Source organism: Hypanus sabinus, chromosome 17 (genome assembly GCF_030144855.1).
Source record: "Hypanus sabinus isolate sHypSab1 chromosome 17, sHypSab1.hap1, whole genome shotgun sequence".
Lineage (NCBI taxonomy): Eukaryota > Metazoa > Chordata > Chondrichthyes > Myliobatiformes > Dasyatidae > Hypanus > Hypanus sabinus.
Window position 1 is genome coordinate 35,974,039 of NC_082722.1, and position 23,984 is coordinate 35,998,022.

Genomic DNA, 23,984 nt, shown 5'->3' on the forward strand with positions numbered 1-23,984 from the left:
AGGACCAGAGCTATTGGAAAAGGGTGAAGAGGTTAGGACCTTATTCCCTAGAATGTACAAGATTGAGGGAAGATTTGATAAGAAGTACACAGAGTTATGGGGGGTATAGATAGGGTAAATGCAAGCAGGCTTTTTCCACTGAGATTGGGTGAGACAAGAGCTATAGGTCATGGGTTAAGGGTGAAAGTTGAAATGATTAAGGGGAACATGAAGAGGACCTTTCTCACTCAGAGGGTGATGAGTGTGTGGAATGAGCTGTCAGTGGAAGTGGTGGATGCAGTGTCTATTTCAACACTTAAGAGAAATTTGTACATGGATTCAAGGGGCATGGAGGTCTATGGTCAATGAACTTAAGCAGATTAATGGTTCAGCATAGACTAGATGGGCTGACGGACCTCTTTCTGTGACTAGTAGATTAAAAGGTTGGCACAACATTGTGTGCCAAAGGGCCGGTGTGGTGCTAGAGTGCTCTGTATGTTCTATCAGGCTACCCGGAGGAAGCTTTAACAGAGAATGAGTGGTCATCATGGTCTCCTCTGGCTATAGATAAATGTTTGAAGTGTCACATAATGGAATGAAAGTGACTGGGATGGAATCCTGTCTTCTAACACTACCTGCCAATGTATCACTGCCTCATCAGTCACCTGAAAAGCCATAGAAACGTGAAAGTGATCTCCTTCAATCTGTGGGATCACCAAGATAAAGCTAAACTTCTTACAGATTTCATTCCCACAAAAGAGCAAAGATTGCTTATTGTGCAGAAATTGTTGCTTTTATATAAACTGAAAGTCTTTGACAACAGAGTGTAGAAGCTTTAGACTATACAGAGTTATAAAAAGATTGTCAATGGAGAGCGATAGCAGTGAATGGATTTCACAGTAGGCACACTTCAGTTATGAAATGAAAAAATACAAAGCAATGTCCTTTGTAAATAAAGAACTTGTAGGAATAGTGGAGGTCTTAAGAGAGTTAAAGGATCCATATGCAAGAATGATTATGAAGCAGAACAACTACACACTACAAAGGATTGCCTACTTTTATATACTGGATTATACGCAAATAGAAGTTACACTATACCAAGACAACGTTTGGTTAGACCACATCTAGAGAGCATCTCCAGGTACTACACCTTAACTTTGGAGATGGTGCAGTTTAGAAATACCAGAGAATCAGCAGTTTTAATTTAATAAGAATGATCTTACAAAGCAGGGGTTATACAAGAGTCCAAAAGTCAAGGCTTTCACTGAAGGGTACTTATACTTAAAGGGTATATGAAAAAAGCTACTTCCATTTGTTATGCACATAGGACCACAAGTATTATATAACATCCCCACAGTGAATTAGGAAAAGATGAATACATCAAGTTAGGTCACAAAAGAAAATATGATTACACTTAAGAGCGGATCTTAAAGGAGCCAATCTCATTCCAAACTTCAATAAATTAGGCAATTCCTTGATAGCCTGACAGGTTGTAGGCTGGAGGCATGACTTTCCAACAATTTTCCAACTCATAGAACTGGAGCATTTAGTCAGCCAAACTCAATATTAGGTATTATAGTATAGAACACAGAACAGATCAGATCAGGATGCAACTTAAAACAGGAATGTCCTGAAATGCAACTTTGTCCTAGAGACCATGACAATTCTAAAGCCATTGGTTGACAACTGCATCCACAATCAGTTCCAAGTAACAGGGAATCTGAATGTAAAGAAGTCATCATAGCTTTTAGCAACTTGGCATCTGAGTAAAATTTTAGACACAAAATACCAATTAAATCGTTAGGTTTTGTTAAATGTCAGACATTACACAATAGTAGAAAGATTTTCTTCTATTTGCCATTTGAAGTGATAGCAATGATGAATGCATTATTCCAGTATTTACAGATCTTTGCTAAAGAAGAAATTTCTCCCAAAGTAGCAAAGACAAATTAAATCACTCCAATGTACTCTAAAACTGACTGCATGATAGTTAAAACTGAGTGCCATTTAAATAGGTTAAATCATAAGAGAGGTTGCGGCTCTACAAAATTACAAACACGCTAGGTTGTATTTTCCCAAGCCCTAGATTTTCTGATTACCATGCACAATTACAGAATAAATAAGAATGAAATGATGGTAACAAATAAATCCTCAAACTAAAGAGTAAATTTTTGCCATAGGCCCATACACAATACTGACTTCAGTCCACATTTAAATTGAAAGAACAAAGGATCTAAAAGTAGATCTGAATACGTGACCAAAGCCCCTTAGTTTGGCATCAACAATATTTTTAGGTCGGCTTAGCTACAGGCAAAGACATGAACTGAATAAAGCTGTCATCATTGTAACAAGCTGTACATTACATGCAATCATAGAAAAGCTAAAAGGAACCTCTTTTAAAACATGTATGTGTTTGATTCCCCAGTATAACTGCAATTTTTTTCACTCCATTCATTGTCTGCCTACTAAATAGGCATAAAGCAATGGCCTTATTCTCAGAGGTTTAAACAAACAAGCTGTTTATATCGTTACTGCAGCAATTTTGAGATATGTTAAGGACACCGCGTTTACCCACTGCACCCTTCCAGGATTCTGAATAGCTTCCCGTTTAAATAGAGCAGTAAGATATATCTTAGCATGTCTGTATTTCTCACCCAGAAATGAGCTGCTGACTACAGCAAAGTAAATTGCCACCAGGCATTTCCAAACAGATTTTCAGGCCAATGCCAGTGCACTCCACTGGATAATATTTCTGCTCATGCTTCATCAGCCTAACAGCAGCGCTGCAGCACTGGTAGGCAGAGGCAATCAAACAGCTTTCAAACATTGTGAACAAATGCCACCTTTAGGTCTGAGCTAACAAATAACACAAGGCTAAAGAAAGCTGCAGCAGCTAAGATGGCGTTGCATTGCGACTCAGTCACCAGCCAGTAGAAAAGAAGGTTATGCAATCCCATTAGCCTTTAGTCCAAACCCCTCCTCCCACTTATTCAGTCTTTCACTTACCCTTCCTCTAGACCTCCTCACAGAAGCCATCTTTTCATTCAACAAAGCCTAGCCCTCCGCTGTTTCACCTCCGGCTTTGCTCTTGAGGAAGGCATTGAAATGAAAACTGCTAAATGCCCTACTTAGTGTGCTGCAGTAAAGGTACACACTTTGCTTCACAAAAACACATTATGATTTTATCAGCATTTGTCCTCCCTGTGAGTCAATATTGCCAAACATAGAATCACTGGACAATCCAGACAAGGTAGTGCAGCACACGATCCAGTTTGCACATGAGAACATGTGAATATCTAATTACTAGAGGCTTGTAAATCTCGTCTCCAATAAAGCTAAGTAAAATTATGCACCAAAGCATGAAAATGCATCTGCTTGAATAGAAATGTCGTTCAATAACTGTCGACGCTCCGCTCACTTGGACCAGTAGATGGTGCTGCCCATTGTTACTTTGTTAGGTTTTAATGTTAAACCCCCACTTCCAACCTGCATCCCCTCCCCCCCCTACATTCCCCCCCACCCCCCCCATCCATAGGACCACTTGCATCTGCATCTCAGGCTTCTTATCGTAATGGCTCAATTGTTTTTCCCGTAAGCATATACTTGTTCTCATTTTTATGGTGACTATTCAGAGATAAAGAACAAGATATTTGGAAGAAAATATATTTTAATAGAACACCAGCAATGAAATCAGCTGCAGACAGAAAAATTAACCAACTGATTTTTTTTCTTTTGCATATTTTTATTTTTGAAACATTCAAATTTAGACAGCAAACCAGGAGAAATCTTCATCTAAGAGAAAATACATAATCATGTCACAAAATTTTGCTTGACAGTGATTAGGTTAAGTGACAGGGCATCAGACTATTCGGGCCAGCCAGTCCATGCTAGATCTTATAAGCCTGCTGAGCATTCTTCCATCTTCCTCACTTAAATCTGTCAGTGTAATCCTGTACTCCCTTCTCCCCGTATACTTGTCCAGCCTTTCTTCAATATTATTCGCCTCAAACATACCCTGTTTAGTTTTGAATAAAGAGCGATTCATACAATATCAAATAATGCATTGGATGTTGTTTAACATTGGCTCGGGTTTTTTCTTTAAGTTAAGTTCATCTTGTTGAACATCAGTCCTGTCAACAGTACAGATACATAACAGTAGAAAGTGACAGATATTAAAAAGTTAGGACTGCTGCCTAGTTTTAGCAAAAACTGACAGCTAAGGAAATAGAAAAACAATGGAAAGCCCATGTCTATTTCATGCTATGAACATGTGGTGAGGAAGATATTATTTAGTTAGACTAGGCAAGAACAGAATTTAGAAGTGGTTTCTCCTGTCTACAGAGCAAAAAAGTCACAAGTTAGGTTATTCTAATCACACACAGTACCAGAGTTGTGACTGACTGTCAGGAGGTTGGGGCAGAAATGGTAAAATACAGCGTCCTTGTGTGTTTTATGCCTACATAGATTCTCTGAGGGAAACAAATGCTAATCATCACCAAGTGAAACCAAATTCAAATCACTTCTACAGATTGCCTCACGGTCAAGATTAATGCAAAATATGGAGACCTCTGAGTGGATGAATGAGCTGTGCAGAATTGGTACTGTGATCATTGGCATCTCCTGGGAGAGAAGGCGGCAAAACAAACATTTGCATGAAAAACAAGATCAAAATAGTAGGCGATTTTAACTTTCCACATATTGACTGGAACTTCAACACTGTAAAAGTACTGGATGCTATAAGAGTTCACCAAATGTGTTCAGGAAAGTTTCTCTAATCAATATATCGAAGTTTCAATTACAGAAAGTGTGTTAGTGGAACTCCTATTAGAGAATGAGACAGAAGTGTGGGTAGGGAACAGTACTGATCTAGTGATCACAAGTCCATTAATTTCAAGATAATTATGGGAAAGGGTAGGACTGGTTCTTGTTTTAAGAGTTCCAATTGGAGAAAGGCCAATTTTGACGGCATCAGAAAGGATCTGGCAAGTATAGATTGTGACCGGCTGGTTTCTGGCAAAAGGATACTTGGTAGGTGGGAGGCCTTCGAAGGTAAACTTTTGCGATTAGAGCTTGTATGTTCTGGTTAGAATAAAAGGCAAGGCTAATGGGCTTAGGAATCTTGTTCTTTGAGAGATGCCGAGGCCCTGGTTAAGGAGGAGGAGGTGTACAGCACATATTGGCAGCGAGAAACAATGAAGTGCTTGAAGAGAATAAGAAATGCAAGAGAATTCTTAAGAGGGAAATTAAGATGGATAAAAGAAGGCATGAGCTGCTCAAGCAGAAATGGTGAAAGAGAATCTCAAAGATACATTTAAAGCAAAAGTAGAACAAGGAACAAAATCGGTCCACCTGAAGATCAACTTTGCCATCTAAACATGGAACCAAAAGAGATGGGGGGGGAAGATGTTAAATCACTCTTTTTTTTTGCATCTGTATTCACTCAGGAAATGGGACACAGATTTTGGGGAACTGAGGCAAAACAGAATAAGGTCATGGACCATATTACAGCAGAGGACATGCTTGCTGTCTCAAGGAAAATAAAGCCACAAGGCTATGCCAGAGGCTAGTGCAAAATTTGTAGGGGCCCTAGCAGAGGTATCTAAAACATCTTTAGCCTTGGGTGAGGTGCCGGAGGACTGGAGGATAGCTAATGTTGAATCAAGAAAGACTCCAAGAATAAACTGGAAATTATAGGCTGGTGAGTCTGACGCCAGTACTGGGTAAAATATTAGAAGGTATTCTAAGGGACTAGATATAGAAGTATTTGGATAGACAGTGCCTGATTAGAAATAGTCAACGTGGCTTTGTGAGTGGGAGGTTATGTGCAACCATTCTTATAGTTTTTCAAGGAAGTTACCAGGTATTTGATGAAGGAAAGGCAGTGGATGTTGTCAACATGAATTTCAGTAAGGCCTTTGACAAAGTCCCTCATGAGAGTCCAGTCAAGAAGGTCCAGTCACTTGGCATTTAGAATGGGGTAGTAAGTTAGATCAGACATTGGCTTCAGGGAGAACCCAGAGAGTGATTACAGATGGTTGCCTCTCTGACTGGAGGTCGTGACGAGTGGTGTGCTGCAAGGATCGGTTTGGGTCTTTTGTTGTTTGTCATCTATATCAACGACCTGAATGACAACATGTAAACTGGATCAGCAAATTTGGGGTGTAGTGGGTAGCGAGGAAGACTATCAAAGCTTGCAGCAGGACTTCACCCAGCTGGAAAAATGAGCTGAAAATGGCAGATGGAATTTAATGCAGACAAGTGTGAAGTGTTGTACCTTAAAAGGACAAACCAGGGTAGGAGTGTGGTAGAACAGAGGAACCTGGGAATATAGATCCTTAATTCCTTGAAAGTGGTGTCACAAGTAGAAAGGGTCATAAGAGAAGTTTTAGCACACTGGCCTTCATAAATCGAAGTATTGAGTACTGGAGTTGGATGTTATATTGAAGTTATACAAGACCTGGTGAGGCCTAATTTGGAGTATTGTGGGTAGTTTTGGTCACTTACCTACAGAAAAGGTATCAATAAGATTGAAAGAGTACAGAAGAAATTTACAAGTATGTTACAGGGGCTTGAGGAACTGAGTTATAAGGAAAGGTTGAATAGGCTAGGACTTTATTACCTGAAACGTTGGAGAATGAGGGGAAATTTGATGGAGGTAAACAAAATTATGAGAGGTATAGATAGGGTAAATGCAAGCAAGTTTTTTTTCCCCACTGAGATTGGGTGAAACTAAAACTGGAGTACACAGTTTAAGGGTGAAAGGTGAAAGATGAAAGGGGAACCTGAGGGTAGTGCCAGTGTAGAACGAGCCACCAGTGGAAATGTTGGGTGTGGGTTTGATTTCAGCACTTGAAGAGAAATTTGGATAAGTGTATGGATGTATGGGTAGAGGGCTACGGTCCAGGTGCCGGTCGATGGGACTAGGCAGAATACCAACTTGGCACAGAGTAGATGGGCCAAAGGGCCTGCTTCTGTATTGCAGAAGAAAAAGAAACTGGACAGAAAAAGGGGCATAAAGGTCGCACTGCTAAACACAGATCCTAGCATTAAGTGGTTAAAAGAAAGTAGCACATGCAAGTTCTGGGAAAAGGAGAAAAAGATATTAAGGAGAGAGAGTCTTACAATGTGAGAATGGTTATGATTCAAGTCCTAATACCATCTGACTATAGTTCACAAGTAGGTTTCCAGAAGATAAATCATTTGAACCAGTGCTCAGTTCTCACAAAGCACGACAACCAGATCAGTATGCCAAGAGATCAAACGACATCAAACTGCCAGCTAAAGATTAGCTCTCCTTGTCTGGCGGCCTGCAAAACATAACACACACTACAAGTGACTCATTGTAAACAACTCTCAGAATATCATGAGCACAAAATGTGCATCAGTACTGCTGCTCAAGTGCAAGGCCATATCAGCTCAACCACCTGAGGGACATGACTGCCTAACCTTATAACAGGTTGTCGCTTGTGACTGTGCACTCTAAAACCTAAAGCCAAATACAAAAATAATTTTAAAAAGCAGGATCAGAATTTGATCGCTTAAGTCAATTTTTTATACACTCCTTATAAAAGTAAGAACGTAATTCCTTCCCCCCAAAATGTTAAAGCTGAGGATATTTTAGAGAGGCTGTATTTGTTTAGTATGTTTTCCATTCAGCTCAGGTGATGATCCAGACATATGGATTAAAATGAAAGTATTTTGAGATGAAACTCAAATGAGAAAGCAAAATGGTACAAGAACTTTGTAACTGAGAAATAGGCATCTGACAAAATACCTCAATCACAAAATTTAAAAAAATGTTGGAACTGCTGAAAAACTAAATCATCTATTTAATATTCTTCCTTTCTCTGAAACCTCACAGAATGCAGTAACAGCTTGTCTGGATAATGTTCCAGCGGCCCACTCCAGACTTTTAACATTGCTGGTTTGTTACCAGTTGCTCAGAGATATTAGCAAAGTAAACTAAATGCACTCTCATAAATACCCTCTTGCAGCATTCACCTTTCTGGAAACAAAACGGTAAATATTTGCTAGATTGGGTTTAAAGATCAAAAGAGAAAAGGGAAAATAAAGAAGAAATGAGCTGCACCATAATGCATGAAGATGCGCTGCGGCACTCTGCAGGTGACAGGTGTAATTGTACAACAAGGACAATGACTGGCAGATTCCCCACAATTTAACATCAGGAATTCCAAAGTTTTCCAAGACTAGCTATGCCAAGTCCTTGCCAAAGACTCCACCCCTTCTCCTGCTGTTTGTTTAGGCCGGCTCACACCCGGACAGTTTCAAACTTCACACTCTATTCAGAAAAGAGAGAGCTGGTTGATGGGGGTGGGTGGACTTCAGGATCCGGACAGCAAAGAAAAATGTACAGAAGCAGAATCACAAAAAAAATACTGCAAATAGTCAGCTGTTATTCCAGCTCAGATGCAAAATCATTAGTAGCTCAAGGAATCTATCCATTAATAAGTCTGAAACTATAGCCCACCAGTTCTCTGGTTAATGGATGAATAACATTTTGTGTTTATATCCTTTAGACCAGATCGAATAGTTTGAGGTCAATAGGAGGGTCAAAAAGAGCAATGCATTTGATTCTACATGCATTTTGGCAAGACTTTTGGTACGAGGAGTATAGGGAATAGGTGGAGAAACATTTGCTCTGGCACTCACTGGCTGAATGGGAGATATGGAGTAGAAACCCTGATTTCAATTTAAGAAAGTATTTGTATATGTCGTTTAAGAGTCACGATTTGCAGGGACACAGTCCCGATGTTGGAAGAGGGACTGACAGTGGATAGCACTTTTTTCAACGTGCAGAGATACAAATGAGCTGAATGCCTCCTTCTGGAATGCAATATATTTTAGGATTCCAAAACACCTCAGAAACATTATCAAACACGGACTGGTATTGACTTATATAGGGAAATTTGAGAGGCATAAAAGACTGCAAACACCAGAACTTGCAGCAAAAAAAAAACAGCTGGAGCAATATTTGTGGAGGCAAAAAGTAGTTGATGTTTCGCACTGAGACTCTGCCTCAGGAGTTGATGTGTAGAACAGTGATAGCTCCCATCAAAGAGATGAGGAAGAAGGGCAAGACAGGAGCTCCAGGGACTAAGTAGAACAAGGCAAGGAGGGACTGATGGGCAGATGGAGTCAAGTGAGAAAGGGGGATGGGTGGAATCAAGATTCAATGGATGGTGGTTGACAGGTAGAGGCAGATGAGGAAAAAAATAAATGGAAGACAATTGGGGGCAACAGGTAGACACAGAAGTTGCAGATGCTGGAATCTGATAAGTAAGAAGACAGGTGGAACCAGATAAAGGAGAACAAGTAAGGACAAGTAACAAAAAACTTGAACAAAGAAAACTGAAAAGGCAAAATCTATAGAGGAAGGAATTCAAGAGGCCAGGCAGCAAAAAGCAGCTAATAGAACAATGATGCTGAAGACTAGGACAGAGAGTGCACGTTGTCCCAGAATAGGGCGTCAGCTGGAGAAATTTAGCGAAAAATATTGTGGAGAGAAATGCCAATGAAATATTCAAGGAACAAGGGTGAGAATTTAAGATGGTCAACAGCCAATTTGGATCAGGTATGACGGCAAACAGGATTTGGTGCAGCTTCATGTGACTCACTGCTTCACGGCAAACAAAGTCAATAATACACTCCGACATGAAAACAGAAAAGACTGGAGTGACTTACAGCATCTGAAGTGAGAAAAATAACATCTACATTTCAGATAATAAAAAACTGTCTCTCTCTGCAAAAATGCTGCTTGACCTGAATGATTTCAGTACAGTATTTTCTATTCACATATCAGATTTTCACTATCTGCAATTTTTTTTCTTTTTGAGACCCCTCTCGCAAAATTTAAAATCGCATCCCAATGGTGGTGATGATGATGATGATCTTGTAGGCTATCTGTATGTAAAAATACTTTTCTGCCTTCCTTGCTAGGAAAGAAAGGTAAAGAACACACTGATATAAAAATGAACACATATAGTACATGGAAGAACACTGAAAACTAATTATTCACTGTCGTTGAAAACTGATTATTTGCTGTAATGAATTATGACTTCTTTAAGAAATATGCAAGTTTCAGGCCAATAACCAAGTGAGGTTTTTGGCCTTGCTATAAGAAAAATACAAAATTCTCCAGTAATCGTTTTTGCAGATCTGTAAAAATTTTCCAGTGCAAAGTACTATCTGATGAACAGATAGAATAAGTTCTCACAGGTATCTATAGAACCATAGAACAGCACAGAAACAGACCTTTTGGCCCTTCTTGGCTGTGCCGAACAAAGTGTTATATTTGAAGTCAATTCAAATCACTCAAAATATGGAGCCGTATTTAATGCTCTTGGTATGTTTAAACTTCAAAATTGCTAAAGCCATCAGTAGTTGAAGGATCAGACATTTGCATCTGTCTCCCTTACAAACCAATACATTTGTTAACCATTGTACTTGAACAAATTTATCAAATTAGTGTGCCTTTTGCTGATCCACTGACAACACAAAAAAAACAAGAGTCCAAAACTATATAATATAGTTACAGAAATGCAAGTACAAAGTTGTCACCAGAAAACAAAGGCCCTAAGTATAATACGACTATAAGATATAGGAGCAGAATTAAGTCATTTAGCCCATCGCGTCTGCGCAACCATTTCATCATGGCTGATCCAATTTTCCTCTCAGCCCCAGCCTCCCCCCCACCCGCTCCGTATCCCTTCAAGCCCTGACCAATCAAGAATCTACCAACCTCTGCCTTAAATAAAGACTCAGCCTCCACAACTGCCTGTGGCAAAGAATTCCACAGACTCTCCATGCTCTAGCTAGAGAAATCCCTCATCTCATAATCTTTTCAAAAAAAAAAGCTTTAAACTTCTTTATTTTTCATAGATAACTCTCTAATGAAAGAGATAAAGTTCTATTTTGGATCGATAAGCACCTTCCAAATATGAAAGACCATGGTTTGATCTTCCCTTTCTTTATTTTGGCACTATATATGACACATACAGTGTTCTGACAACTGTGTAATTCCACTAGAGTGTTACACAATAAATATGCATTTTACAAATATTTTAACACTGACACACTAGAACACCAACAGTGTTAAGGCTGGGTAGGGAAATACCTAGAACATTCCACATCATGAACTTGTCATCTTTTCTGCAAATTTAAATGGATGGGACCAATTATAGGTCAGACATTCCTGCAAAGGAGAAACATGTATATTGGCACAATAAATAATAACTTTTGAAAATTTTGAACTGTCTCAGACTCTGCTTGCGTTTTTAATAATACCCCTCATAACCAGGCAGGTTTCTCTCAAGCAGTGGGAAACTTTTCCCATTGCAGAGGTATCTAAAACTAAAGAGCACAAGCTTAATCTAAGGAGTAAGAGATTCAGAAGGGATTCAGAAGAGATTTAGAAGTTAGAGGAAAAAGTTTTTCCCCTTTTGGAATCTGGAATGTATTAGTGCATTGATAAAATTTAAGTACCTGGACAAGTGCTTGAAATTCTAAGACTTGAAGACTACAAAGCAAGAACTGGTAAATGGCATCAGTATACCTGGATATGGTGAGCCAAAAGCCTTGCTTCTGACTCTTTGACTCTACAATAGCCCAAACAAATAGTTATTATTTGTTACAATGCTAGATATTTCATAGATCAAAAACTCACACTGGGAAACTAATGAGAACAATAGTAATAATGATCTATGTACGTACAGGTTGCTTGAAAGCCACACATCTCTGACTGAGTGGCTCTACACAATAAATAGTCTGTGACAAGAGCAAGATGACGGTGAGGGAACATTTCCATCTCATTTCTTTTGATTTTGGTGGCAATTACACTTCTTTACAGGTTGCTTTTCTCATGGGTGTATTCACTCTGCTTGGATGTGGTATTTTCCTCTGACGTACTTGGTGTTTATTGATGCTAATAAACAGACTGAATATTAATTTATGAACAATCAAAAAGTTCAACCATTTAGCTCAGTATCAATAAAATAACAAACAAGCCAGGAAATCGCCAACATGACAACAATGAGAATATTCTTAACTCTTCAGGAGAATGTGTAAAGCATTTATATGGTCTAGAGTGGTAGTAGGAATGAAATATACACACAGAGGTTTATTAATACAAATATCTAATCAGCCAATCATCCGATAGCAGCTCAATGTAGAAAAGCATGCAGGCATGGTCAAGAAGTTCAGTTGTTATTCAGACCAAACATCAGAATGGCGAGGAAATGTGATGCAAGTGACTTTGATTGTGGAATGATTATTGGTCCCAGATGGGGAGGTTTGAGTATCTCAAAAGCTGCTGATTCCTGGCATTTTCATGCACAACAGTCTCTAGAGTTTAAGGAGAATGGTGCAAAAAAAACCTAAAAAAATTACATCCAGGGAATGGAAGTTCTGTGGGCGAAGATGCTTCGTTAATGAGAGAGAGGTCAGAGGAAAATGGCCAGACTGATTCAAGCTGACAGGAAGGTGACAGTAACTTACAACAGTGCTGTGCAGAAGAGCACCTCTGAGCACACAACATGCTATACATGAAGTGGATGGACTAGAGCAACAGAAGACCACACTGGGTTCCATTCCTGTCAGCTAAGAACAGGAAAATGAGGCTACAGTGGACACAGGCACACTAAAACTGGACAGATGAAGACCAGAAAAACATTGCCTAGTCTGACAAATCTCGCGTTCCGGGGCTACATGCAGATGGTAGGGTCAGAATTTGGCATAAGCAATAATAATCCATGGATCCCTTCTGCCTTGTGTCAATAGATCAGGCTGGTGGTGGTGGTTTAATGGTGTGAGGAATGTTTTCTTGTCACACATTAACCCCTTAAAACCCAAGTACTTTATTTCTTGCACCTTGTTGAACCCGTGGTCCATGGTAATTTCATAAGATACATCTGTACACCTGTTTGTTATTGCAGATATATAATCAGTCAATCATGTGGCAGCAAATCAAAAACATGCATGGTCAGTTGTAGTTCAGTCAAAATATCAAAGGAAGAAATAGGATTTAAGTGACTTTGACCAGCAATTGATTGTTAGTGCCAGCTGGGGCAGTTTGAGTATCTCAGAAACTGCTGATTTCCTGGGATTTTCCCGCACAACAGTTAGGAGAATGGTACGAAAAACAAAAACAAAATCCACTGAGCGGTGGTTCTGTGGGCAAAAACGCCTTGTTAATGAGAGAGCTCAGAGGACATGACCATACTGGCTCAAGGTGACAGTAACTGAAATAACCACACATTACAACAATGGTGTGCAGAACACCTCTGAATGCTCAGTACGTTTAACTGAATGGGTGACAGCAGCAGAGACCACACCGGGTTTCACTTTTATACCTAATAAAGTGGCCACTGAGAGTATATAGTCCACAGGTTCCGTATGCGCGGATTCAACCAACCGCGGATTGGGAAAACCTGGAAGTTCTCCCTCCAGCACTTGTTGTTTGAGCATGTACAGACTTTATTTTCTTGTCATTATTCCCTAAACAATGCAGTAAAACAACTATTTACAGAGCATTTACATTGTACTAGGTATTATAAGTAATCTAGAGATGATTTAAAGCATATATGTCAAACTCAAGGCCCGCGGGCCAAATCCGGCCTGCGGTGGAATTATCTTTGGCCCGCGAGATAATATCTAATTACTATTAAAGCTGGCCCCAGTAATCGAAGCGCCTATGGCGTATGATATGGCTAATGCTGAGTTTATTCAGGTTACCAGGTTTTCAGGGTCTTTAGTGTTTATTCAGTTTCCCTGGTTTATTTCCTGAATATCATTAATGAATAATTTTTTTTTCTATTAGAGCTGGCCCGCCGGTATATTGCATGCACCACTAATACTACAAATCCCACAATTGCTCGCGCTTGCCTTACTCTCTCATCAGCATCCTTATGGCACTAGTCACGTGTGGTCAACTTTCAGCTATCCCTCACCCCAAAAATGGCTGAACGAAAGGTGGACTTTGAAAACAGGGGTTTTCAAGGCAGGTGGGAGGCAGAGTATATGTTCGCAGATATAAAGGGCAAACCTGTTTGTCTTGTGTGCGGAGACAGTGTGGCTGTAATTAAAGAATATAACATAAGACGACACTATGAAATGAAACACCACGACAAATACAAGCATCTGGACAAGAAACAGAAGCCCGCGATGTGCGGTCAAAAGAGTGGATTGGTGGGCAGGATCCGGGAGAAGATGCGGGAGGAAAACAGCGCAGGTGAGCTGAAAGCTTATCACTGCATCATACACCAGGAATTGTTGTGTGGCAAAGCCTTGAAAATGGAACATATAATGAGCACCATAACACGAGCAGTTAACTTCATAAGAGCCAAAGGTTTAAATCACCGTGAGTTCAAGCCATTTCTGGAGGAGTTGGGTTCAGAATATAATGATTTGCCATATCACACAGAGCCAAGGAAAAGTGCTGAAAAGATGTTTCGAGTTGCGTGAGGAGATCTGTCAGTTCATGGAAAGCAAAGGGAAAGACACAACAGAGCTCCGGGATAAAAAGTTGCTTTGTGAAATGGCGTTTCTGTGTGACATCACGAGCCATCTCAATGCGCTCAACCTGCAGCTTCAGGGGCGGGGTCGTGTGATCACAGACATGTACGCTGCAGTGAGGGCTTTTAAAACCAAGCTGCGCCTGTGGGAGACGCAGATGCAGCGAGCAAACTTGAGCCATTTTCCGTGTTGCCAAACTATGAAAGAGCAGGTTTCTACCGCAGTGTTCCCATGTGCAAAGTTTGCTGAAAAACTTAGCATACTTGGTGCCGACTTCACACGGCGATTTGCAGACTTTGAAGCCCAAAAAAGCAGGTTTGAACTGCTCAGTAATCCATTTGCAGCTGATGTGGAAAGCGCACCAACCAACATACAAATGGAGCTGATTGAACTCCAATGTAGTGACACACTCAAGGCAAAGTATGACTCGGTGGGCGCTGCACAGTTTCTATGTTTCATTCCTGACACAATGCCCCAGCTGCGTACCCAAGCTGCTCAAATGCTCTCTATGTTTGGCAGCACATATCTGTGTGAACAACTGTTCTCTTTGATGAAGATAAACAAAACATCACACAGGAGTCGTCTTTCTGATGAACACCTTCACTCAATTCTGAGGATTTCCTCAGCTCAGAGCCTGACTCCAAACATTGATGAACTTGCTTAGATTAGGCTTAGACCAGTGTGAATCATACAGTGTTGGCCTGTGGAAAAATGTTTTCATTAGAAATTACTCCGGAAAAGCTGCAGATAAAGCCATAAGAAATAAATGCAACTGATTTTTTATTTATTTAATGTTCAATGTTGTTTTTGTAGGCAATAACCTAAGCTTTGTTAGTTCCAGGTTAATATGTGTAATAAATTCATTTCAATAAGTTTTGCAATAAACGCTGAACCAGTCCGGCCCTCGACTTGTACCTATTTTTAAATTTTGGCCCACTGTGTATTTGAGTTTGACACCCCTGTGTTAGGTCTACATTTGTGTTTGCTAATGCTTGATTTCAAACGGTTTATTAATGGAAAAGGTATGGCTCCCAAAACAATCTTAGCCGAAAGAGCATTGTTTCTTTCTCTTTGCCTACTTTCTTGTAATCTACGTCTGTAAGTTAATACCAATCATAAAAAGAATGCTTGCTAGGCAATCTGCTTCATAAAAAAATGAAAGTCATAAAGTGAAACAATTTTAGATATAGCAGAGACTGAGACACATGAGAGCAGGTTGAAAAAATGAAGGCAACGAAAGCTGTGGGAACACGCACGCGTACACAACTGATCTGGCCCTCATGAAGTCGCATTTTTCTCAATCCGGCCCGTGACCTAAAATGAGTTTGACATCCCTGATTTAAAGTATACGGGAGGATGTGCGTAGGTTACCGTGGATCGGGATTTTAAAAAACGGAAGTTCTCTTACTAAGTAAGTCGGAACAGGTATATCCGGTATTATTTAGCGTCATATACAACACTTCAGAAACGTATATATTTCAATAATTAAACGACTGCGCTGTTTGGTAATAATTGTAGCTTTCATCGAGGCAGGGCCTTTCTCACTTTATCCTTTAAAATTGTTCCAATCGTTGACCGACTGCAGCCTAACACTTTTCTAATGACCGATGACTCTCACCTCTTTCTGATCGCTTTATTATTTCCACTTTATTTTCAATTGTGATCGTGCTTATTTTCATGAACAGAAACACTGTGGATTCAGAGCTCCGCCGGATCCTAAAGTCTACCGCACTGAGACAGGTTAAATAAGGGACTTCAGCATCTGCGTTTTTTGGTATCCGCAAGGGGTCCCGGAACCAATCCCCCATGGATAAGGAGGGCCGACTGTATTATCATTTGTTTCGTCTTGTTTTCCTCTCCTGTTACATCTCATTTTTAACAATGGCCTTGAACACCAACTCATTTCCAATTAAAGGCAGTCGGGGAAACAAACTCATTGTAGGTCCTGGCATGGCTAAGTGCCACTAAGATACAGAGGCTGCCAAAGCAGGGATAATTACTCATGTATGCCATTGACACATTCACCAGTAACAGGTTTCTGTCTGCCTAAAACTACACAACAAATACAAAGACACCTGAAGTAATTCCATGCCTTAATCTTTGAAATACATTTGAATACATGTACACTTAAAAGCTAAAAGCAGATGTCTTACTTTCAGATAAACATTGTAAAAACTTCTAGTAGAATTCAAATATGCAATGATTTCTCAGAATTCGTCGACTAACAAATTATATGGAGTGCTTTTTGAACACTTGTTTTGAAGGCAAACATCAGAACATCCACATTGATGCACTGAAATACCTGCACTAAAACACCAATACAGAGAGGAAATCATGGATTCCCTTGGATCCTGCTGACCCAAATTATAGTGTTACACCGGGGAAGATAAAAGTCTGAAGAAAAATGATGGAAAACAAATCAGACTGTAGTGCTGGAATTTGAAGAAGAACAGCAGCACTGGAAGAACTTTGAAAGCCAGGCAGCACTGATGGAACAAGAACTAGGGAAGGGTTGCCGACCCAAAAGATTGTCTGTTTACTCGGTTCATAGATGCCACCTGATAGGCCGTGTTCTTTCAGCATTTCTATTTCAGTTTAGGAGAAGTCAGTTTAGGAGAAGTGAAGCTGACGATGATTACAAGGAAGCAAACTCACCACCAGCTTTCCAAACTATTTTAGTAGTGCCTTATTTGTGCTATTTGCCAATCAGAATCAGGTGTAAAGGTCAATAACTGACGAGACAGCACAATATATATTTGACCAATTCATTCATAGCTTTCTCATATTTTTCCCATCAAGTCTGTGCCAGCTCTCCAAGCAATTACATTCCTCCATAATTTCAAGCAACTCTTTGTCTCCTAAGACCATGCAATTCTCTAATCAATCCCATTCTCCAGGTTTCCATGCAACCTATTTTCTCTCATGTGAACTTCACCTTTCCTACCACTCATCTATTGAGGAGTCATTAACTGCAGCTGAATAATGTACCAACTGTCTTGTTTTGGGAATGTGGGAGAAAACCAGCCACCTGAGGGAATCCCAGGTGGTCACAGGGAGAACATGTACACTGCACACAAATAACATTTAAAGTTAGGGTTATACTGAGGCTGCTGGAGCTGTGAGACATTGGCACTGCCTACTATGCAATCTCTGTAACCACCTGGTTTTCTCCCATTGTACCTTTCTGTTCCAACGAGATACCAACATGCTGAAAGTGGCCTCCAAATTCTGAAGGTTTATGTGACTGAAATAGTGTCAACACTGTACCAGTTTGATAACTCAAACTTCAGAATAAAAAGCAAATTTCATAACCTCAGCATGCCCCAGAGGATTTTATCACCAAAGTAGTACTTCTTAAAGTGTAGTCACCGCTCTAATGTTTAAAATGGAGAAAATACATCTAGAATAACTGTTTGAAATGGTGTTGAACAAAGAATAAATATAGTCAATGCACAACTCCTCCTCTTCTTCAAAATAATTCCATTGGATCTTTTGCACCTGCCTCAGAGAGCAGACGGGATCTTGATTTACCTATGAACCTGGAAACTGGAAGCAGAACTAGGCCACTCAGCCTTCCATCCTGCTTTGCCATTTGATAAGAGAACTGTTACCTGAACTCTACATTCCCACCTACAACTGGAAATCTTTTATCCCATCAAGTGTCAAGAATCTGAAGTGCAACATTCACAACACACTCCACTGTGCCGTCCACCTTAAGTGGTCAAGTATCGACACTGGGACTTGAGTCATGAAATCACATTAATTCGTGGTATGCAAAATAGCTATTTGACATTGTGTTTGTGTAACCTAAAAACACTTACTCAGACAAATCCCATTTCCCAACTTACAGCCGTACTGTTAGAGCACATTAAGTGATCTTTCAGATATTTTCTCAACATAAACATTTATGACCCTACCACCAACTGCCCACTGTCCCTCAAGTAAAAAAAAAAATCCACTGTGATCCTTCTACCTATTGCTTAAATGTACCATGCTCTGGAGGTTGGCTGTATATATACACAGTCAGATGACAATAAACTTTAACTTGAACTTGAAATCTTTGCCCTGATGACGTACCATCAACTGAACTCGTTTCCTAACCTAGTATCACAATTTTAAGCAGAATCCAAGAAAGAAATCTCTAATACCAAGAAAAATACGGTGAAGGTGGGAAACGTGTTTTTATTTCCCATATAAAAAACATCCCAAAAAAAAAAATCAGCAAGATAAACATGGCATTATACATAACTATCTGAAAAAGACCATCTTCCAGCTCAAGGCTATCACATTTATACTATATAGAATATACTAGAAAATGAAACAGAAGAATCAGTTGAGAGAAATTGTTGCAGATTGATCCATCTTTTTGATCCAGTAATGTTTATTTCAGGCACCAAAATTACAATTGTAATGAACTGACTGATTTCCCTCTGCAATGCTGGAGAAGAATTCAAATTTAATTGTCATTCAACCATACACAGATACATAGCTAAATGAAACAATGCTCCTCTGGAGCTAAGGTGCAAAACACAGTACATACTAGCACACACAGTGTATTGCACAAAGCACATAGTTATGATAGCACATACACTCATATAAAGTAACATTAACACAAGTCATTGAATGGCATGGCTTGAAGAATGATGGTATGTGGGATTTGTCCTGCAGCCATGTTTCTGCAAGAACAAGCATGCAGCAATATCTCATCTCCTGCAGCCACAGGCGAAAGCAATCCAATTTGTCTTCTGGGAGCAAAGACAGGAGACTAGCACTGATAGGTAGAGCTAGCTCCCAACCCAGTATGAATTCCTGCAAGCCCACCTTGTCTCTGTTCTCTCCCACACCACCTCCAAGACATCTTCAAGGAGCGGTGCCTTAGGAAGGCGATGTCCATCATTAAGGACCCCCTCTGCCCAGTATATGCCCTCTTGACACTGTTACTGTCAGGAAGGAATTACAGAAGCCTGAAGACACACACTCAGTGATTCAGGAACAGCTTCTTCCCCTCTGCCATCCAATTTCTAAACCATGAACCCATGAAAACTACCTCACATTTTTTGCACTATTTATTTTAACTTAACTACTTAATAGATATGTATAAACTTAATGTAATTCAGTTTTTTTCTAAATACTTATTTATCATGTATTACTGCTGCTGTAAAGTTAACGAATTTCACGACATATGCCAGTGATATTAATCCTGAGTCTGATCTGGTGCCTCCTCCCCTGGCTGGCTGTAACTAAATACCTTTTTCAAGAGAATGGGCAGAACCATCTCAGCAACTTACTGGACAAAGGATGCATGCAAATTGGTGGTAACAAACTTCAAAATGAACACACTCTTTTGCCATTATGAGTGAATAGGTTTTTCAGATAATAAATCTCGCTTGTGTGAAGTGCAAACACATCTAGATTAAACTGTAACTTCCCTTTATTTTTTTAAATGGCTAACTGTTTGCCTTGCTGGCAGAGTTGGTCGGTTGAGTTAATGGTGCCAATCAGAGATCAATAAACAACTGAAAATCATAAACAATAATTAGACTGCAATCTGGTATCCCTTTTCTCAGTGTGTGAGAGAAAAAAATAAATGGTTGACCATGTCCAGATTACAGTAAATCAAGGAACAAATTGGTTAAGAAGATCTATATGGCATACACTAAAATTACAGCAAGCCATATCTATGTTGGTGCTTACCCTACATGAGTCATTAGCTCTAATCACATCTACCTGTCCTATCATCATAGTCCATTGACATCTATCTATTCTCTTAGGCAAAATCTCATCCTGAATGTTGAAATTCTGAGCAAATATGACCAGTGGATCTATGCTGAGAATAAATAATGATCTGGATACAGGAATTAAGATCAAGAAAGTCCAACCTGTGAACAATACTAAAATCTGTGTTGGGAGAGAAATGGGACAGTAGAAGGAACAATGCAAGAACTAGAAGAGGGTCTGCATTCTTTAGTGGACCCAGAAAACAAGTTAGGCTCCACTTGTAAGCAAGCAGCTCAAAACAACATTTAGCAGGAGATTGCATTTCTGAAATATTTCATTTGGTACCATATGGAGGGTTAAATTGCAGAAACAAATGCAAAATTTGTACCTCAGAGGCCCAAATACCCTACATGCTTTCAAAGCAAACTGTTAAAATGCAAATCACCCCTTTACTCTGCAGGAAGTTGTTTCAGTTCCGCAGCAAATTAAAAGCAGGTGTTAGTTTCAGTGTGCTATTAATTACAGACCAATCAGAGTGATATCTTCAAAGATTTTGAAACTTGAACCAATTCTGCTGCCCTTTGGCTACAGTGACATACAAATGTCTCCAAGTCACCTCATCGGAGGTTTCAATGATTTATGTGTAGGAGTCAACTGGCACCCTGTAACCAACTGTAGATTAATAAAACTATTTATTAATTTATGACTTATTTCTTTTATTTGCTTGAAGCACGGACGCTTATCTGGAAAATTACGATAATTGCTCTCTTCTAAAACACCACTTCCATTAAAAAGAAAGATCAAATTATCTTACTTTCAACCAGAATGCTGGACAATCTTAAAAGAAAATTTATCTAAGTGAGATTATTATACTTGAAAAGATCTCCATCTCAAGTGGGTCTCAATGTATCAGAGGTACAAACTAGCAAAATTCTCTATTACACAGACATTTGCCCGGGCAGCAATGATTGTGGTCTAGGTAAGGACAGAATACTTGGAACCTTCTTTCTGTGAACCTCCTAACATCTGCAGCTCAAATCACTCAACATTATGCACTGAAAGAGCCACACATTTCCTACTGTAGAACTCTCCTTGTCTCCACTTTATCTTCCACTCTCTCTCCTCATTGTTCCCATTTCTGAAGCATATTCTGATCTATGAATATTACCAACTTCCCAAAACATTTGATGGCTTACAAATACCAGTATTTGCAGTGCAATCATGTTTGATCTGAGAAAGTCACCCAGTTCTCATTTTCATGCTCATTTTCCTAGGATACTCAAATAAATAGGGAGGACTTAATCAGGCCTCACGTTGAAATGTGTGTAAGCTCAGTGAAAACACACGTGAGATAAGATGGCAGCCGACACCAATAGATAAAAGGTAAATCAAAATAAGGCCATCTTTCCTTTTGTGCCGTACATGCCTGGCTCAAATCATTTTAATGCATGATATTTCTGTGTTTTTATTTGTATAAAACAACGTGGATAATGCGGGTTTCAGAAGGCTCAAACCAACAAAGGTCTAGTGCCATTTTATTACTGAAGGTCAATCATTAGTTGAAAACAAATTGGATCAAACACTTAGTACAGATACAAAGCCAAACGAAATGAAGTTAGCACACTTGTTGGTGGGTACAAGGATTAGAAATCCATGCCATCAACGTAAAGCCATTATCTCAGTCCAGTTTCTTTGTTAAAAAAAACACAGGGTCAGTATGGTCTGTTTTTAACAATGAACAGGAGATGTATCCCAAGCACTTGGGAATCCCTGGATTTGGTCAATCCCACTTCTCTTGTCCCAACATCATCACTCACTTAAAAATAAGGGCAAACATGAAGAAATCTGCAGATTCTGGAAATTCAAACAGCACACACAAAATGCTGGTGGAACACAGCAGGCCAGGCAGCATCTATAAGGAGAAGCACTGTTGACGTTTTGGGCCAATACCCTTCATCAGGACCAACTGAGGGAAAGATACTAAGAGATTTGAAAGTAGTGGGGGGGAGGGGGAAATGTGAAATGATAGGAGGAGATCGGAGGGGGTGGGATGAAGCTAAGAGCTGGAAAGGTGATTGGCGAAAGCGATACAGAGCTGGAGAAGGAAAAGGATCATGGGACGGGAGGCCTCAGGAGAAAGAAAGGGGGAGGGGGGAGTACCAGAGGGAGATGGAGAACAGGCAACAGAAAAATAAGGTCAGCTGTACATAGAAATCGTCTCCAATAATCTTATTTTTAAACCATTGCTAGAGAAAACATAAATGTTCATATTTTAAATTTAATTGTAATTGTCACTGAAGTAATGAAATAATATTTGTAATGAAATCAAGGCAGCCGAACAGAGCATCAGTATCTCGTATTCCACCTGGGCAGTCTGCAACCTAGCAATGTGAACACGGCTGGTTCAAACACACCTCGTAACTGCTCCCCCCCCCCCCCGTCACTATTCTCTCTCCTCCTCATCCACCTACCATCATAGCTCTTTCCCCTCTTCCATCTGCCTGTCACCCACAGAACTCCTGCCAATGGTTCACCTCCCCACCTCTTCCATTCCATGCTCCACCTTCCTCAATCAGATACCATTACCTTCGGGCCAGTGTCACTTCCACCAATCAACTCCCAGCTTCTGATGCTCCTCTGTCCCTTAATTGTCCATCACCTAGATCCACCCATCGACTGCCAGCTCTTCTCTCCACCTTTTCCTACTGGCCATCTCACCTCTTTCTTTCAGTCCAGGTGAAGGGTCTTGATCCAAAACATCAACTGCCCATTTCCCTTCACAAATACTGTCTGACATAGCGGGTTCCTCTAGCTTGTTTCCTGTTACAGCACGAGTAAACCTCTGGAGCTAATATAAACTGATGTGTTTGTGCTGTGCCGAGGAGCAACATTAGTGATGCAAAAAGAGGAAAACTTCAGATTTAACTCTGCTGAGTTCACTTTGGAGAGGTTGTGTCAGGCCAAGCACATTTAATACTCCACATTGGCCTTAAAGTCTGCATCTTCTTAAACCTCTGTCTGCAGTGCTCCCTGCTGAACCATGGATGTGCCACTGTAGATATGATGGAAGGATCCTTGAATGAGTTGGAAGGCTTGGGTCAAATCCCAGTCCAGATACATGGACACCTGAACAGAGGTTGACCTTCAAATGTCACCTTTCCCTCCATCTCCCAGTCCAGGTAAAGGGTCTCTGCAGCAACACCCATTCTCCATTTCCCTCCACAGACGTCCTTGCTTGATCTACCCAGTTCTTCCCACACCCCATCATTCCCCTCCTCTAGCCACTCTAACATCTACACACTTCTCCCATTGGTTCCGCCTTCCCCCTATTCCCATCTGCTCTCTCCATTTCCCTTCCCTTATTCCACACTCCACTCTCCTCTTCAATCAGATTCCATCATCTTCAGCCTCCCAACTTCTGTCACTATTTCCACTTCCCCCTTCCACCATTTGTCTATCACCCAACCTTACATATATCCACCAATCCTTTGTTAAGCTCTTGGTCCACCCCTTGCCTTCATCTTTTCCTACTGGCTCTCTCCCCTCTATCTTTTAGTCCACAAGAAGGGTCTTAACCAGTAACACAGAATGTCCATTTGCCTCCAAGACTGCTGCCTGACCTGCTGAGATCCTCCAGCATCTGAGTGTTGCTTAAATTAAAACGCTAATTTCAAACAGAGGCCCAGTTTACCTTTTCAGGTGGATGTAAAAGATTACCCGGTGCTTTCTGGTGACTGGTGGGAGTGTTACTGCACTGA

General features: G+C 40.2%; 1 protein-coding gene across 13 annotated transcripts in view; it reads right to left on the reverse strand.

Annotated features, from left to right (window-relative positions):
• chd9 (chromodomain helicase DNA binding protein 9) overlaps nt 1-23,984 on the reverse strand; it is a 269,727-nt gene that overhangs the window by 117,069 nt on the left and 128,674 nt on the right. Inside the window, exon 1 of one of the 13 annotated variants that reach the window (XM_059992854.1) lies at nt 2,986-3,030. The exons of 11 other annotated variants lie outside the window; for them this stretch is intronic. In XM_059992854.1, the coding sequence (XP_059848837.1) occupies nt 2,986-3,015 (30 nt within the window). In that variant the 5' untranslated portion in view covers nt 3,016-3,030. Of the gene's footprint in view, nt 1-2,633; nt 2,802-2,985; nt 3,031-23,984 lie in introns of those variants that run through there. One more of the 13 variants, XM_059992856.1, reaches the window with a different exon arrangement.